This window comes from Anser brachyrhynchus (assembly GCF_964034855.1).
Source record: "Anser brachyrhynchus genome assembly, chromosome: 2".
Classification (NCBI taxonomy): domain Eukaryota; kingdom Metazoa; phylum Chordata; class Aves; order Anseriformes; family Anatidae; genus Anser; species Anser brachyrhynchus.
In genome coordinates this window covers 156,215,294-156,233,344 of record NC_137695.1, presented here as the reverse complement: position 1 = coordinate 156,233,344, position 18,051 = coordinate 156,215,294, and the positions used below count along the sequence as shown (strand labels likewise).

At 42.8% G+C, this 18,051-nt stretch overlaps 1 protein-coding gene across 2 annotated transcripts in view; it reads left to right on the top strand.

Annotated features, from left to right (window-relative positions):
* COL22A1 (collagen type XXII alpha 1 chain) overlaps positions 1-18,051 on the top strand; it is a 235,502-nt gene that overhangs the window by 106,972 nt on the left and 110,479 nt on the right. For both annotated transcript variants that reach the window (XM_080578502.1, XM_080578501.1), the window contains 2 exons: positions 418-471; positions 1,236-1,271. In XM_080578502.1, coding sequence (XP_080434628.1) covers positions 418-471; positions 1,236-1,271 — 90 coding nt within the window. The remainder of the gene's footprint in view (positions 1-417; positions 472-1,235; positions 1,272-18,051) is intronic.

Sequence of the window (18,051 nt, the reverse complement as noted above, 5' to 3'; positions counted from 1 at the left end):
ACAATAGAGAGCTCTACACCTTGCTAGTGCACCCTGAAGGGTTCCAACAGTATTTTCATATGAAAAATAGAGTGCAAAATCAGAGAGCTTGGGCATTCAAGTCTGTATAAATGCAATGAAGTCCACCCCATCCTTCTGGACTTTCAGCAGGAGCTGAAATCATCTCAGTAGAGGCTAGTGGGAACAGAAGTGTCCACGATCTCAGCCAAGCCCTCATTGCACTGCTTTCCAAAAACAAATAAAAAAATAATAAATAAACAAAACCACAAAGCAACCAAAACCTAACTGAGAAATGCAAACACCAACGTGATGCAGCTCACAAGTGAGGGCAATGGGAGGTTTAAGAGGAAATTTTGTCCATTATTTCTGTGCCTGTGGTTATCTCTGTGGTATCAACAACCTTTCTTCTTTTTGAAGGGAGATAGTGGCAGTCAAGGGCTTCCTGGACTCAGAGGAGAAAAAGGAGAGTCAGTAAGTAAGAAATAGAATGATTTTTAGATAACGAGTTGGAAATACAAGTAGCCTTTCTCTCCTCTATATGGAACATTTGCTCACAGTGTTAGTGTAGTCCGTTTAATATGTTTCTCTTCCTGGGCCTTTATACCAGGGAGAAGCTGGTCTTTCTAGCACCCATTGGCCTTTCAGGGGCGGAATGGATGGGTTCATCCTTGAATTTAGCTGATAATTAACTTAGTATTGGCATTTTAATTAAAATATGTGTCTTGGATGTACTTGGTTTTAGCACTGCTGCGCATCTAGCAGAGGACAGTAAGAGGCAACTGCACACAAAGAAGATGCAAATCTCTCCCAACTCCTTTACATTCAGATAACCAAGATCTAGCTTTCCGCAGCTGCGCTTAATGCAAATGCCAGACTGAGGTTTTAAGCAAGGAAGTCTTTAACCCTCAGTCTAATCAGGGTTGTTAGCATCTTTGATTTTGGAAATGTAGTATCAGACTCTTGTATCAATGGAAAATAAGATGTGTTTTCTGGTGCTAGAGTAGGAGAATTGGGGATGGGCTTTCTATTTTAATCTGTCACTGAATTATTATTAAGGAATTTTGCCCCCAAAAGTGACTTTACATACATTAGCCATCCTGTGATTGTGTGTATATACGTATTAGCGATATATATGCACACACATACACTTCGGTATCAAGGAAAAGATAAAATATATATTTACATCATAGTTTGACACCCTTGCTATTAAATGTACCTTCTTTTTGCATTTCTAGGGCAGAGCCTATGGCAGAGGAGAAAAAGGAGAAAAGGTAAGATCTAATCCTTTCTTGAACTAATTAAATGAGAGATGCTTGCTTAGCTTGGAGGTAACTTTTGGAGGGCACAGAATGCAATAGATGTGATACAATTGGATCTTTGTGGGGAAGTTTTATATTGAGTTAAGCTTCCTTCTATAGAAAAGCTTTCAAGTGTTCACTGCTTTTCCCCTTCATATTCTTTGAGGTTTCCTTTGTGCACTGGACATGTAAAACGCTATTAAATTGGAATCATAATCTTTGTTTTATGTAAGCAGCAGTGAGTTCATGGAGGATACTGCAGTAAAGCAACTGGCTGGAAGGATGAAAAACAAACGGAATGTATAAGTTCAAGTTTATTGAATTTTCAACAGGATTAAATTTGGGTCACGAGGAGACTGCTATAATTTTTTTCTTTTTCATTGGATATTTTCATTAATAACCTGGAGGATGAAAGCCAGAGTATTTTCTTATTGCAAATACCAGTTAAGATAGAGAAATAAGACTTAGAGTTTTAAAATTAAAGTTAGAAAGTAACACCACTGAAAATTGCTGGATCACCTATCTTGAAAAATGTATTCAGCTGTGATCAACAATGGGAAATAAAGCATAATTGGACTAATGTGCATCAAAAAAGACATGGATTTCCAGGCAACTCTGGTTGGGAGCTTCCCACTCCCCCCAAAAATGAGGCTATACACCTAAAATGCAGAGGGCAATTAGCTGTTTCCCCATGTAACTCCATATTGCACCTGGCTGTGGGAGTTTTCCTCTTCTCCAAAATGAAATTTCATTTTGTGGGGTACAATGAGAAGATCAACAGGAGGGTCTAGGAGATGGATGGGATGAAATAAGGAAATTGTCGTGCTTCATACTGCAAATGGGTTTAAGAGTCTGTGGAACTGTTTTCCAGGGATTCTGTGGCTACCCGATTGCTCAGGGAATTTAAAAGAATAGTGGATTGTGATCTGAAAGGAAGATTGCTGCAGTAGCAAGAACATGGCATTTATGGCCATTGCATCTCCTCATTTGTTCTTTCTGTGATTATGATATATTGATTGTATATGGTGGTAATGTGTCATGTGAAATTACAATCTAAATGAGGGTTGCTCATGGCAGGAAATATTATTGAGCTGGGCTAGAGACATGGGGGCTGTAAAGCGCACATTTCTGCATCCATCTTCCTGCAGTCCTCCCACTGACAGCCACTATTTAGCCTCTGAGACTCAGAATTCAGCCTTTGGAAACCAGCTCGTGCTTGGCAGGTGGTGAGAGTCAGCAGTCTGATGGGAAACATGATGTTTACGATATAAGTTGTGCTGCAGTTGAAGCAAGTTCATGTTTTCTTATGTTCTGATCTCTGCAAAAAGTGGTGGAAAACAACATCACTCCATCTATAGCATTCTCATGCCTGGAAAAATAGGTCTGCAAGTCTGGATCAGAAGGAGGAAAAAATAATAAGACCCCCCAGACACAATAGGTTTGCCCAGAACTGCTCTGATTGGGATAGCCAAACAACTCAGAGTGCCCCAAATGACTGTATAGGCACAAAGATCCCTGAGCTGATGGCCAGCTTGTTTTGTTGATTTGGAACATGTACCAGCCAAGGCAGCATGTGCTCCTCTGCAGAGGATGTGCATTTGGGAGCTAGTGTGTGTGCCCCGCATGTCTACTAGTGCCCAAGTGTCATTGCTGTTGCTGATGGAAAGCAAAAATTGATATGCTGTGAGTCGCTGGCTTGATTAAAGGGAACATTATGGTGTATGTGTCTGTGTATACTTTTTCCTGAACATAAAAAATTATCTTAAAATCAGCTGTTAGGTGTGAGGGTGAGTGTTCAGTAGCAGAAAGTGGTAGGTGTGGTGGGGAGGTCACCTCTGCAGGAGGTCTGTGTGCAATGGATATAGGGGTGCAGGACACGTCTGTGTCTTGGTGTCAGAAGAAGCCACTATGAGAGGAAAGCGACCAGAACTACAGGGCGATCGGCTGCGCTTATCTGTGTTGCTGATTGCCATCTCTCCTCCTGAAAAAGGAGGACAGCCTAGGAAATGAGACCCTTTCCAGACAGGAGAACGTGACACACCTGGAAGGAGAGGATTCATGTGGCTCCTTTTTGTTTGCCTGCTGTGCTCTAATGGCTGCATGAGCATGAATTCTTGTTTTTCACTCCGGCTGTGACAGCTTTATGTTTCCTTGATTTTATGGGTATGGGCCAGTGCTAGGAAACTAGATCAGAGATATTTGACTTCAAACAGCTGCAGTCCGTGCAATCTTTGCTATGCATGTGCTGTGGACTCTCTTGTAGGAACAAGGCTCCCATCCTAAGTGTTGAGAGAGGAAGGTTATCACACCTTTGAAAAGACTGAGATGATGAGATTAAAACGATCCCCTTATTATAGTATTGCTCTCCAGCTGTGCTAGTGCCAAACACCTGCCAGATCATGTTTTTGCCAAGTATTGTGTGTAGGGCAATTACGTGAGGTCTGAGGCATTTGTTAGAGGGCAAATCCGGTGCTTTTCCAGGAGGACAACAGTGGCACTGGCTTTGATTCTCCTGGCTGTTACCTCAGTTATATCTCTAAGTTAAAGCCAGGATGATGCTTGCATTAGAACACATAATACGCCAAGTACATCATTAGTGGTAAACCAAAAGATAATAGCAGCTGTGGCTAAAAACCTAATTCATGTCGACATGAGGTCTTGTGTGACTTTGTAAACCAAGAAATTTGCTGTGATGGAACAAGCAACAGCCCAGCATGTCCTGCCAGGCCTAAATAACTCAGCTTGATGGAGGCTGATCTCTATGTGCAGAAACATGCAAGTACAGACCAAGGAATTGCACATAGATACCAAACCAGAAAATAACATAACGCATCCTCAGGTGATCATGCAAACTGCTTTTGGGTGGATTTTCTTATTCAGGTGTGGTTCCGTTGCCACTGCTCTGTGTTGGATCTTGATTTTCTGCTGTTGGCCATCATCTTTCAGCCCTTGAAGTGTTTAATCCCTGTGGCATTACACGTAGTCTGTTATATTTCTGTTCATAAGTTTATGCTGTGTCTTTATTCACTTGTTTTTCATGCACTCATGTTATCAAGCAGCTGATTTTACATGGTAAAATATCCCAAACTATAACATGATCACCATGAAAGGCAATGTTTTGGCTTTCTTCTGTAGATTATTCAAGCAGGTATCTGCTAGACCAGATGGCGAGGTCCCGCAGAGCTTATAACGCATATCTTCAAACCTCTGCTCCTCCAAAAGGAGTAGGTGCAGGAGAGGAGTGAGGGCAGAAAGAACAGCTGTAGAGCATTTTTTTAAGGATGTTTCAAGCAAGACAGTTTCAGTGACTTGATCAAAGTCTTGTAAATCACGTTTGACAAGAGAGGTTCTGTACAGTATGTGGTCTGCATTCCTGGGGTACAGCCATCCATGTCACAAGCCACTCTGCCCTTTTAATGCCCCCATAAAAAGTTTAATTTAGAGGCTTTCCAAATCTTACACCCTTGTTTTGCAAGGTGCAGAGTACTTTCCAGCATTGCTGTGTGACCCTTCTTGCATCCTAAAAACCAATGGTGCTGAGAAGGCTCTGCAGGTGAGAATGGGAAGTGGTACGTGAAAATCTGTCGTACTCTGAGTGGTACGGACACATCATTAGGAATTCATTTTTTCATTGCTTCTTTTATTGTGAAAGCTAAGGGGAAGCAAATGAAACGAGCTGATGGCAAGTTTCAAAGGAACGAAATGAAGTTGCTTTTCATACACTGGAGATTCTCCTTGCAGTTCGCTCTGGAGGATGAAATGTGTGTGTGTTTAAAAAAAAAAAGTTCATACAAATTCTTTGAAGAGAGACATCTGTCAGGATCTATTCAGTACAAAAGACATTCTCTCTGCTTTAGGATGTCTGCAAGTCACTTTAAATTGTGATGTGCAATAGCAGGACAGGAGGCTGGAGAAGTCTCCTATGAGGCCGCTGCTGCAGATAGGCTAGGGGCTGGCTGTTCTTACAGTTTTTTGTTCAACTCTTGGTGAACCTCCCCAACAGCTTCATTGCCTTGGAGGGGACAGAAGTTTCCCCAGCCTGTTCAGGGCTTGGGACAATGCTGCCTGTAGCTGTTGAAGAAAAATCTCTGGCTCCTCGTGTGTGGAGAAACAGGATGCGGAATAGCTTGGCTAGTAATGTGTGGTGCCAGGGAGAAAAATGAATGAGGCTTTTGATGAAAAAGTTGGGTCTTGTGATTGCTACTTTGATTTTTTCCACAGGAAGCCACTCTGTAGAGGAGAAAACTCTAACCAGGAGCACCCACCTTCTCCTGCAGAGGTGTGGATGAAGGTTTCATTACAGATTACAGTGCTCTATGGGAGTTCCCTTGATAATGTGTTTCCAAGAGTATCTGAGCTTTCCCTTTGTGCCTTATCTGTTTCCCTTCATGCTAATAACCACAAACGCAGCAATGAATATGAGAAACAACTTTAGAAGATTAAGTCTATGTTCTCCTAAAATGTGTGGGGGGTTTTGTGTTGTTGGAATTTTTTCATGGTAATGACTTGCCCTGATAAAAATTCAGGCTGATTATTATAGGATTTCTAATGAGAATATAAACCTCTGAAGTGGCTTGGCTTATTAGAGATGCAGTGACTGCAAGACCAAGCATAGAAAAGCAGGCAGATTGTTAAGGCTCTGGACTATGCTGCAGGAGATGTGGGCTTTAAACTTGGCTCTAAAAGATTTGCTGACCTTGGGCAAAGCAGCTAGTCTTTGTTCCTGTAAAACGAGGCTGAAGACTCTCTTTCCCTCCAGGCTTTGAATATTTTTCCTGCTATATCCTTCAAATAAAGGTCTTGCTCCCCCTTCCCTTATGTGTCTTCCAAACTGGAGATATTGCCATTTTTAGGGCTTCTGGAAAAGCTGTGGAAATCCACCCTGCTAGATGCAGTCTATCTACGTGCAACCCTTCTCTCTCTGTCTTCGCCCTGAAGCAGCTGGATTTAAGAAAGGTCTGACCTAAAAGCCATGTAACTTCTTTACCCCAGCACTGTGCCATCAGCGTGGTTTACCAAATGACCATACTGCCTCTTGGTCGGGGCTGGCTGGCATCCAGCAACTTGGGGCTCAAGCAAAATGGGTGCAGAAATACCTGAAAAAAGAACATCACTGGAGTCTTAATATTGCACAGGTTGGAGGGCAAGGAGAGCTTTTGCCTGGATCTTTTTAAGAGATGTGATTGGGGATGAGAAGGGCTGTGTGAGGGGCTCAGTTGCTGGAATTTTGGACATGCAGAGCTATAATGTTTGAGTCAGGTCCCTGAGTGTCAGGGTGCAGCAAGGGCTGGCTGCACCCCAAGGGAAACGCAGACTGGAGCTGAGATGCCATGGCCGGCAGCATAGGGATCTCACGGCACCCATGCTATGGAGCAGAGTGGGTCACGGATAGTACCCAGGTTCAGCCAGGAGCCTAGATCCCCAGCTGGTCCCTGGTGATGAAGCAGATCAAAGCCTAAGTTGGGAAGCTGAGTCTGGGCCAGGAGCAGCCAGGTACATGGCCAGGCTGCTGCAGTGCAGTTCAAGTAAGTGCCAAATGTGAGAGCCTCAACTTCAAACCAGCTCCAATACAAAGCAGGGAGAATAACCAGGACATAGTAGAACGTGTGCTCTGAGCATGTATACAACGTGGAGCCTGAATTTGCAAAGATTAAGAATTAGTCCATACGCCTAAACTAATGATCACTCCAGGAGCTGACGTTGTGTTCTTTTGCCACTGAAGCCTTGAACCCTGTTGCAGGAAAGATGCTGCAGAAGGTTCTAGGCATTGCTTGGGCTGCTGTAGTGTTTGGATAATCATCAAGTCCAAAATATCTCAATTATAACTCTGTTTACCTGGGGCTGGCTGGCTGAGGGGAGACTGAGGGCTCTGGGAAGCACCAGGGTCCGGGACTGCAGGCAGCGCTCTTTCAGCCTGCACATCTTGTCAGTAACAAGACGGTAAAACATCTCCAAGTTCAGAGATACTATTGAGTTTGAAATTGGAAAACAAAACAAAACCCCAATCACCCAGTAATTGGTGTTCCTCGGAGACAAGGCCTGTGGAAACATCGCCGCCTCGGGGCATGGTTCTTAGCGCTCACATCTTGTTAAGTTTATTGCCGAATGAAAAATAATGTGAGCATAGCTCAAATTGACTTGGTAATGGAAAGTGAAAGTGCAATATCTGCAGATTTTTTTCCCCTTTTATTTTTATTTTTATTTTTTCCTGCTGCTGGGAATTATATCCCTCTGAATCCATTCCTGGCTAAGGACTTCATCTGGTTAAGGTCACCCAGCACTTAACCTCCCCATCCAGCGTTTACATATCTGTCTAATGGTACACATCTGTGTAATAGCACCTCCACTGCTTCATCAGGCTTTCGTGCAGCTCACTGGAGTAATTTGTATCTGTCATTTCTTTTCTGAGTCTTCCCGTTAAAGGGTAAGGTGTATTAATGTCGGTGTCTGCTTTAGTGCTCCGAGTACGGCCTGAATCCTCTTGTGCACGCAAACAATTTCGGTATGCACCATGAGTATTTCTGAGTCCTCTTAACTGTAGTTAAAGTACATTCTGCACAGCTAAATAACTGTGGTTTGATGGAGTTTTTTCTTAACAATAATTAGAGGGCTTTAGAGAAATTCCGTGGTTTTCTGCGACCCGGAATAACAGCTGCAGATGGTAATAAACAGCTCAAAGCCAGATCACTTACTAATTGTGCATTGTGACAGCTTAATTCTCAGCAGTGCAAGGATACTAGTAACTTGTTTTTTACTTACATAAACTTAGAAAACATCACTTTTTTTTTTTCTTACTCTCAGCGTTGGCCTCCGGCTGGCAGGCACACTGCTGGTATATAATGACATCTACTGGCAACCAGAAGTTTGTGAAATCCCCAGCACTTCTTTAGAGGCTCTCTCTGCCAAGATCCATTGGCAGCGTAGAAAGGAAGCGAATGAGAAAGATTTGCCATTGTTGTGCTTCCTCTGACAGAAGAGCTGGAGGGGAGAGGAAGAAAAAAAAAAATCAGATTCCCTTGATTCTGTCACTTATAACTCTTGTTCGGATTTGAGATGTTCCTGAGAGCGATATTGCAATTGATAGGTATGGATTAGCTGTCTGGTAGGTGCAAAAGTGAAAAGCTTTGCTAGCGGTGTGAAACAGATCTCGTAGCCTATTGAATTACAGACAGCTGAAGCATTACACGAAGCAGGTTGCTACCAGCTGTCTGTCAAAGCCCTCTTAAGTTCTCCCTGCCCCTCTCACATTTTCACATCTGCCCTTCCAGCCAGCCCGTGATAGCCATGCAGCTTTTCCTCCCTCTCAGTCTTTCTGATATTAGGGCAGGGGCAGCGTCACAAGCTCTGCTCCGCTGTTACAATCAAGCAGCCCAGTTTTTCCCCTTCCCATGGCGTGCTCCACTGATCAAAGCAGCTTCCTGGCTGAATTTCCTTGGTCATGGCTGAGCACCGTGGCTCTCTGACAGTGCAGGTGGAGGGGCAGGTGGTATCACAGCACCGCTGCGTTTCATGCTGTTCTTTACGAACCCTGGTACCAACCTGGACATCTGAAATTCACCCTTTTAGGTCCCTCACCCTTTGTCTTCAGCACTACCTAGAGTCTTCTAAAGCCCACAAGACCTGTCATCTCTGGATTTGACATAAAGATGGTGATTTTTGTCTCAAACCTTTCTGGGTAATGAACACGCACACAATAGCAAATGTTTTTTTCATGGCAAATGTTTATTTCCCAGTGAAACAGCGAGCAGACCGTTAGTGGTCATTATTTCAAGAGAATCTCATGCATTTGCTGCTGAAGTGACATGGAGACCCAGTTTTGTTCCTAGCTCTGTCACTGGCTCCACAGGGGATCTTGTCCTTAGTTTTCTCCTTCTTGTTCCTCGGTGTCTCCGTATGTAAAATGAGGAGAATAATCACAGCCTTTGTAATGCACTGTGAGATGAAGAAGACTTAGGGAGCAGCATTGCTTTATAGACCAGGTAGGGGAAGAAATCACGGGCTAGATGATGTGGTTAAACTTGAGGAAAAGCTTTCTACACACTTCAGTGAGGCACTGGAGTAGGCTGTAAGTGGTGAATGTGGAATAACAGAAGCAGCAGGTGAGTTAGAGCAAGTTTTCACTGGGTTTTGTAGTACCCTAAGACAGTACTCCCCTGCCATGGTATGCTCTTCTCAGATGTTGTACAAAATGCTGCTGACACTTCTGAGGGGTGTGTGGAGGTCTGGAGCATCAGGGGCTTCCCAGAAGCAGAGCAAAAGGAATTAAAAGATTTTTCTAGCTATATATATATATATATGTATCAGTCCAGCACCTGACTAATCGTCCACAAGCTCCAAACTGTTTTCTGTGTGCTATCTGTAGATGTAAGAACATAAATGAATCAGTGTCATGATATATGACTGAGTTATTTTTCTGCTTCAGTGAGCACTTCCCCTCTAGCACTTGGCAAGCTTTTTGTCTCGTCCCATGCTCTGGCATATACCAGGAAGGAGCATCAGCTTTTACTTTGAGACAAGGAAGGTTTTAGAGCAGAGCTGTTCTGTTTTTCACATTTCAAAGTGTCCAACAAATGCATCCTCTTGTCCCAACCATGCAAAACAGAGAAATGAGAATTTCAGTTTTGGTAACAGTTCTTCCACATTGGTAGAAATTTGGGATGGATGAGTAAGGACCTCTTGGTCGCATCATGTCTGGTTTTATTGGTTTTCCATGATCAAGTACAGAGGATATGTTCAGGATATGTTTTGCCACTGGAAAAAAGACATAAGATTTTATTATATTATCTGGTCTGGTTATACAAGGAAAATCTGTATCCCTGGGCTATCTTTCACAAGCAGAGAGGATCCTGGCTTTCGCTGTGTCAAGGCAGGATACAAATGATCTGCCAATCAATTGCTCATCTTGATACATGTTGTTCAATAATACAAAGTCATCTTTGCTTTCTCTTTCACACTGGATTTCTTAGGTGCTCCAGGGGCCATCAGTCTGTGCTGCATGTGCATCCTGATTAGCACGGGGATTTAAATCCGGCTTTACTGTGACAGTCTTTTGCTGTTTGCAAGGACTGGTACATAGGCAGAATACCAAGGGAGATGCAAGCAGAATCAGCTGAGTTGTCTCTTGCCTTTGCTTGCATTGTTTTCCTCTGAGATCTGCAAGGAAATCTGCCTCACAGCAACTAATAGTTTTGCTGCTGGTAATCCAACCTCTTGTAATCCATTTTTTTTCTCAGTTGTTTTTCTGAACTTGTGAGGATTTGGTCAGTTGATCAAACAACTCGTATAGCTGTTGAACAGGGGAATTTCAAATACAACAGTTAGTACATTGTTATCTGTTATCTCCCTTGCTCTGTTGCAGAGGTAGATGTTTAGTGCAAATTAAGTCTTCAAGGCAGTGTTGATACAGGTGGGCCGTCTTGCTTGATATGTGGGGCAGCTTTGATACAGGTGAATCGATAGTTGAGCAGTTGTCAGAGGGGTCTGACCACCCCACTCTTTCAGAAATCCCCTATGTAGTTAGTGAAGGAGTGTCACAGTGGGCTTGCAGGTAGTATGAAGCTAATTAGCAGTGATGATGAGTGCTTTGAATTCTTAGGAGATTCCCAGCCTGTTCTGAATTCTACAGTGACCTTGATCAGGGTACGGTCGGTTACCAAGTCACTAAGTTCTGATGAACCTTCTCACCTGCAGCACCAAGTTTATAGGTGTATATTTATACATATATACATATACACACATATATATGTTTATAACTGTCATTTAACAAGCTGTATGAATACTGGGCTGGGTTTCTTGATAAACTAGGCACACCTATGACTTCTACTGACTCCTGTGTATCTTGTCCACATGGCTTTTCTTTTATTAAATCAGAATATAATACTGTGACAAAGCAAGATGATTTTCTTCTCTTCTTAGAATGAACTGAAGTGAACTCCCAGTTGAGATGAATGTCATATTTCTTGTAGAAGCACAAGATAATGCCAGTTTTGGTGTCAAATTTTCCAAGATATTAACAGAGTTTTAGCATCATTAAGCTAATACAATCCTGCATCTGTGCCTTAGAAAATGGCAGTCATTTGTGCTGCCTGTCTGGTCAGCAGCTTTTGAAAATGGAGCTGGGTGATACATCCACTGCAGCTCTGCATCTCGGTCAATCTGCAGATCACCTCTGGCCTTTAATGAAACCTTTATCTTTCCCACATCACTCCAAAACAAAACAAAAGAAACCAAACCAAACAACAAAAAAAAAACAAACAAACAACAAAAAAACACCACCACGCCCAGAACCGACAATATTTCTAAAGAAAAATATTTCTCTTGTCTGGCTGCTGCAGAGTTGTGAAATCTCTTTTGTTTCAGTTTTCTTAAGCTGGTAACACTGAGATGGAAGAATCTAAAAAAGGAAAAGGTATTCCACCCATTCCTGCCTCATGCAGTCTCTTGGAGGTGTTCTCAGGCATTTGGACCTGAAGACCATACTCAGTTTGCAACATCTCCACCTGCACTTTTCTCATCAAACACTGAAAACTGCTTAGTGCGGAACAGTGGTCAGCAGTAGCCACTTACCCACAGTCTTCTGGTTTATCCTTTGTGAACATCAGGTTGCCAAGTTACATGCAGGTCAAATGGCCAGTAGGGAGAAAGAATTAACTTACGGTTAGGGCACCGAACTAGGACCCAGGAAATCTGCAGTGAGTTTCTATCATTGCCACAGACCCTGGGGCCTTCCCTAGGTTTTCCGTTCAGTTGCACCTCTGACTTGTCACCCTCGTGGAAAGAAAGCAATATTGGAGTTGTTGTAAATTCTCATTTGACAGGGATACTGTGAAGTCAATTAACAGAGGAGAGAGAGGTGTATTAATCGTGAAATGGTAACACCGTGCAGCTCAGTTTTGCTTCTGTTTCCATTTCATCTTGCCCGTTTTCTTCTATTTTAATTCAGCTTTTGCTATTTCGTCTCCTACCTTGGACATAGATTCCCCCTGCTTGCAAAGCTGTCAATATGCTGACTGCGTGATTCATGGAGTCCTGCTTGGCAGATTTGTGCAGGACTCCCAGTGACACCTCTATTGATGTTTTGTGACAGGGTTAAAAATTTTTATTTCATTTTGGGATTAGAAAAGGGGTGCTTTTGTGTTAGGTGTAGACCAATTTGGAAGACAGAATAAAGAAGGTGTATAGAATCGACCTCAGTGTGGTACATCTTTTGTAGTCTGCTTTGTGAAGGTGAAGGAAAAGTCCAGTGATTTACTTGAATTTGACAGGAAAATAAGAATCTAACCATGTGTTTTGGACTGTCTTTTTTTTTTTCCATTATTTTCTTGTTTAGTTTGCTCTCATTTCCATTAACATAGGCCACAACCCAGAGTTTGAAATAAAATATGTGATTATAGGCCACAGCTGCTCTTGAGTTGGAAGAAATGTTTGTAAACTTGGCAGCTGCTGAAGGAGCTGCAAGTGGAGGAAAGAAAAGCAGTTAAACTTGAGCAGATTGCTTAAAAAGCAGCACTGATGGGTTATTCCTTCCTGCGCTTTCGATGTCTCTCTAGAATCAGGTGATACTGAATTGTTGTATCTCTGTATCTTTCCATGTACAGGAGGACCACTTCCTCCTCCATTTTAGGTCTGTTTTCTGAGGCTGGATATACCAAAATCCAAGTAGTAGTTGTTCCTGCTTTGAGGAAATGTATTATCTAGCAATTAGATTATCTACTTTGTAATTTTATAATTACCTCCACTCAGCCATCTGAGGATCTAGATGGGATGTAGATGTAATCTAGTCACAGACCGTATACATAAGTGATTATATGGGGTAGTAAGGCTCAGTTTAACCCAAGGGAGGTGAATGTTTGGATAATATGCAACAAATTAAGCTGTGTGTACATTATGTGTGCATATGGTGAGTGTGTAATAATAGGTTTTAAAATAATAATTTAAAAAAAGAACTTAAGACCTTCCTGACCATGGAGGTATCTCTGTAGCCTACAGCTGACATGATTTGGTAAATCCACATGACACTGGTATGAGAGGAACATATCCTTGCTTAAATCTAGAAATGGAATGCACAAGCTAACGAAGGTACCTATCTATGCATGTTTCTACTTCCCCAGCTCACCTCTGTATTTTCAATTGCTGTAGTAACCTGAAGCTGATGGGGATATCTTTATTTAATCACACCAATACTCTGCAGCAGCTGAGAGTTGCCTGGGCTCTGAATTTCCTTGGGATGTGGCATTTCCTTTTGCCCATTGGGTCTCGAAAAAACACGTGGCTCATAAAAACCTTGCTTTGAGACACCCATGAAGGACAGAAGTAGTGCTTAGGCCTTGCTCTGTATCCTTTTGTGTGAGACTGAACTCTTGCATTAAATGCAAGCAAATTCAAAATTCTATCTTACTGAGTGCTGCCTAACCTTTTTGGTTTAGTATGGCTTGGAAAATCTCCTAATTTACTTGCAGAATTTATATTAATTCCTTGAGGAAAAAAATACGGAGTTCTCAGAGTAATTTGTCTAGTGCTTCATCCTCAGTTTGTAGTATTCAGTATTTTGGGAAATTTCTAAGCCAAACTGCCGTATTTGCTAATACACTTCCTCACAGGTAAAAATACATACATGCTCAGACATTTTTGCACAAAACTATTGGCCAAGGAGACAACAGGCTGCCCCACCTAAAGTATAAAGGTACTCCATCAAAACCAGGAGGTGTTGGTTAAGCCTAAGGGAAGCTGCCTTAGAAGCTGTACTCTATTCCTCTCCTTAGTAGTAGTCTCTTCTGCTTCTTCGCTGGACTCCTGGTCCTTGTTACCTTCCTGTCCTAGTCCAGATGTTTCTCTAGAAAGGAGAAAAAGTTCCCCATAAAAGTTCAGCTGTCCATAAAGTAGATGGGTGGCAGCAGAAACGCATGGGATAAAGAGTTACGTACAGTTTACATGTCACCACCAGAATGTCATTGTGTCAAAGCTGGGAACACGGCCAGCCTGTGAATATACAGAATTATTTTTATCCTTCTCAGTGTGTACAACCACGTTTGGCCTTGGTGCAAGAAATGCAATGAGCTTTTCTTCCCTGGGGCTTAATGCCAGCTGCTGAAGCTGACCCATTTCTCACAGCGTGATAACTAGATCCTTCAGCCCAGTGCACTTGCAGAGCCGTGTCTGCTTGGCAGCCATTTCACTAGCCTGTACCCTCTGTCTCTGCTATTTCATTATTACATTTACATATTGCTTGCAATTTTGAACTGAGCTTTTGAGTGTAGTGACTGACGTTTAGTATTCATTCATACAGTGTCCAACAGTGACCCAAGCAGGAAATAAATGAGGCCTTGCTGTAATTCAAGTAAATACTCATAGAATGACTCTTGAAAAATGAAAAGCGGCGTTTATAGAAATATGTACCTACCTGTGAGCTATGTAACCTCTGTATGCTAACAATCTGTGCCACTATGTGACTTCTGTGCCTGCACTATCTACCTGCCCTCTCTTGCTCAGCAGTGGCTGCTTCCACGTGGCTGGAAGCGCACCACAGCGATATCCCACGAGAAGTCCTCTGGCCACTTGAGATCCGAAGGCATCTTGCCAGATGTAGGCCCTTCTGACAAGGATTTTGCCAACGATGAGCTAATCAATGTGTTTATTCTGTTGTTAACCTTGGTGGGAAGGTTTGATTAAAGGCTGCTGGCTGTGCAGCGCAGAGGATGAAGCTAAACCTACGTGGCTAGATTTTCAGTGAAAGAGAGAAGGACAGTATGCTCAAGAATTTAAAAAGAAGCTAAAAAGTACTCGGGAAAAGCTGCTGCCTTCCTTTTGAGCCTAATTGCTGAAGTTGTAACCTCCCCAGCAAGAACTCCTCTTGAAAAACATCATTTCAGGCCCCCGTGATTTCTCCTTCAATCAATATTGTCATTCTCTAATTGCAACTTTCCTTGGCCTTAGTGGTTTCCAGGAGAGATGCACTGGCCCTTTGCTAACCCCGCTGACTTAATTGGAGGAAGGCAAGAGGGGAACAGACACCTTTGGGGTACACCAACACTTCCTGAGCTCTTAGCAGCACGGTGATCCCAACAGTTGGGATCTTACCTGGTTAAAAAGTTCTGTTGGACAGCTGAAAAGAAAAGGTGATTGTTCTGTGATTGTGATGCAGTTCATGAATTGGGTACTAAAAAAAAAAAAAGCTTAGTGAAATAAATTGCCCTGGCAACAGGACTCTGTTCCAGTTAGCTGCATCCTTTAGTGAGGGTTTTGGCAGCTGGCTCTGAGTTAAGGGTGCAGGCTCTTGGTTGCTTTCCATCCCTGCCTGTCTCAGCTCCTTTGGCACTGTATGAAAGCACAGCAATGTCAATGTTTTTCTGCTTCACGCTCTCCTCCACTGCTCACTCCTGTAGGTTATGCGCTTTCCTTTGTGAACGTGTTTGTTTTGACATAGGCAATACAATCTCATGCTTTTATTAAGGTTCAAAGAGCTCCTGAACCTATCCTTTGCCTGATGGGCTTTTTTTTGTGGGACACAAAGCAGCTTTCCAGGGCCACAGGGGAGTCGGATGAAATGGCAGAAGTAGGAGACCTTCCTGCTCTGTTGGGTGGTGGCATTCAGTGGTGGTTCCCCAGTGGGTGTTAAACTTGTCTTGAGAGTCTAGGTTGCTTCTGCACAGTTTTCTGGTAAGGCTGGTGGGTACCTGAAGATTGCCACTGCAAACCGATTAAACACTCTGGCTTTATTTCTAGTGAAGGGTCAGTTCTGTGATGGAGCACCTGGTGTGTGCCACACAGTGCCTCAGTTTATGCAGCAGGAGGGAGGCTGTGGCAGTAGATACAGATGGAGAAAATGTCTTTAGTGAGCTCCTTGGAGTGCTGGGCTTTGTTGGTTCACATACTCCTTGAACGTGGTGCATCCCTGAAGCCTCTCTCCCCTGCTTGCTGACCCTGGGGCTGATCAGTGGGCTGACCAGCTGCTCCTAGTATGTATGATCACTAGGTGGAGGAGTGTCTACAATCCTTTTCTGAAAATGGCAATGCAGTCCCTTCGTTGTGAAGGCCAACACATTGTTCTGGGCTTCACATCTTTGCAGACAGCTTCTTGGCATCTGTGTAAAACAAAAAGGGCAAAATCATGATATTTCAACAAAAATATTTTCCCCTCCTGGGATGCCATTGGCTTAGGTTGCAAATTACTGATTGTGTTTGGGAGGAGGAGCAACCTTGTTTTCGGAGGTCTTTAACACCGAAGTGGATAAACCCTGAACAACTTGGTCTGAGTTCACTGTTGATGGTGCTTTGCATCAGGAGAAATTTGTTCTCAGAAAGAGCAGTCAGGCATTGGAATGGGTTGCTGAGGGAGGTGGTGGAGTCACCGTCCCTGGGGGTGTTCAAGGAAAGGTTGGACATGGTGCTTAGGGACATGGTTTAGTGGGTGACATTGGTGGTAGGGGGATGGTTGGACCAGACGATCTTGGAGGTCTTTTCCAACACTAATGATTCTGTGATTCTATGAGTGGAAGGTTGGAGGAGAAACATTATTAGATCCTGTCCAACATGAATGGCTCAATGAGCACTGTATGAAATTTATTGACTGATATCAGGGTTACTTTGTTCAGCTATGCCAAGAAATTGCGACTTCATAAAGAAGAAGGAGAAGAAAAAAAAAGGCAAGAGAAGTTATTTAACCCTATACCTTTAATTTGCCAAGAAAACATACAAATCATTGTTCTACCTATGCTGCACATTTTGCCATGGAACAGCAGTTTCTTCAAGTTATATTGACCTCTTAGAGTAAATAATTTCCTTTAAAATCACATTTGCTATTTGATGGGTTTTCTATCTCATCAGGGAGCCGTTCAAATACAGCAGATCTGATTTGTACCACTAGCTGCATTGGAAATCCTAGGCCGAGTGCTGCATGAAGGTTCAGTTAGCAAGAAATGTGATTATTAAAGTATTTAATGACTTCTATTTGCATATAGAGTACAGATACTTTTCAGATACAGTCTTTTATTATCCTTTAAGTGCAAAATATGCTTATAAGTGCAAACTATACTTATAAATAAGTCCACGTTTTGTCTTTTTGTCTGAAATTGATTGGAACCTTGCCCTAAGAATACATCCATCTAAATCTACTAGACTATTCATTCATGAAAAAAACAATGCAAATAAAATTGAAAATGGCAGGATTTGGCCTGAACTTATCTGCATAGGTAGGTAGTCCATGCGTGTTTACAGGTAGCTTAGAAAATTCCAGAGTTGCTGCATATATTTCTAATTTTCGTGTGCTTGGCGTAGCCACTTCAATGTTCTTTCAAAGGGATCTTTCTGTGTTACAGAAGCAGACAGGGAAAAAGCTCTCAGTGGCTTGGCTCTGCTTTGTGCCATGCCGTTTGCCAGCAGTGCCAGTGGCTTTAATGTCCCATGCATGGATGTCCACCATTTCGGGTAGCAGAAATGCCGGTAACCTTCCATTGAAGGACACTTGCCAGTGTTTCTTGTAAAACCCAGCAATGCTGGATCCTGGGTGCCATCATTTGAAGCATGAACATGCAGGGCAACTGTAGGCAAGCTGCTGGATTTTGAACAAATCTGCGTAACGTTGGGCATAATCCTGCTCCTTCACTGAGCTCTGGCTGAAACATTCTCTGAATCTTTGAAGAAATTAGCTGTTGGCTATTTGAAGTACCTACTGATAAAGGTCTAAATGGAATGGCTTCCAGGGTGTACCTTTTGGCTTAATGTGAGCAGGCAAAGGGGGAAAATAATATATCTCTGG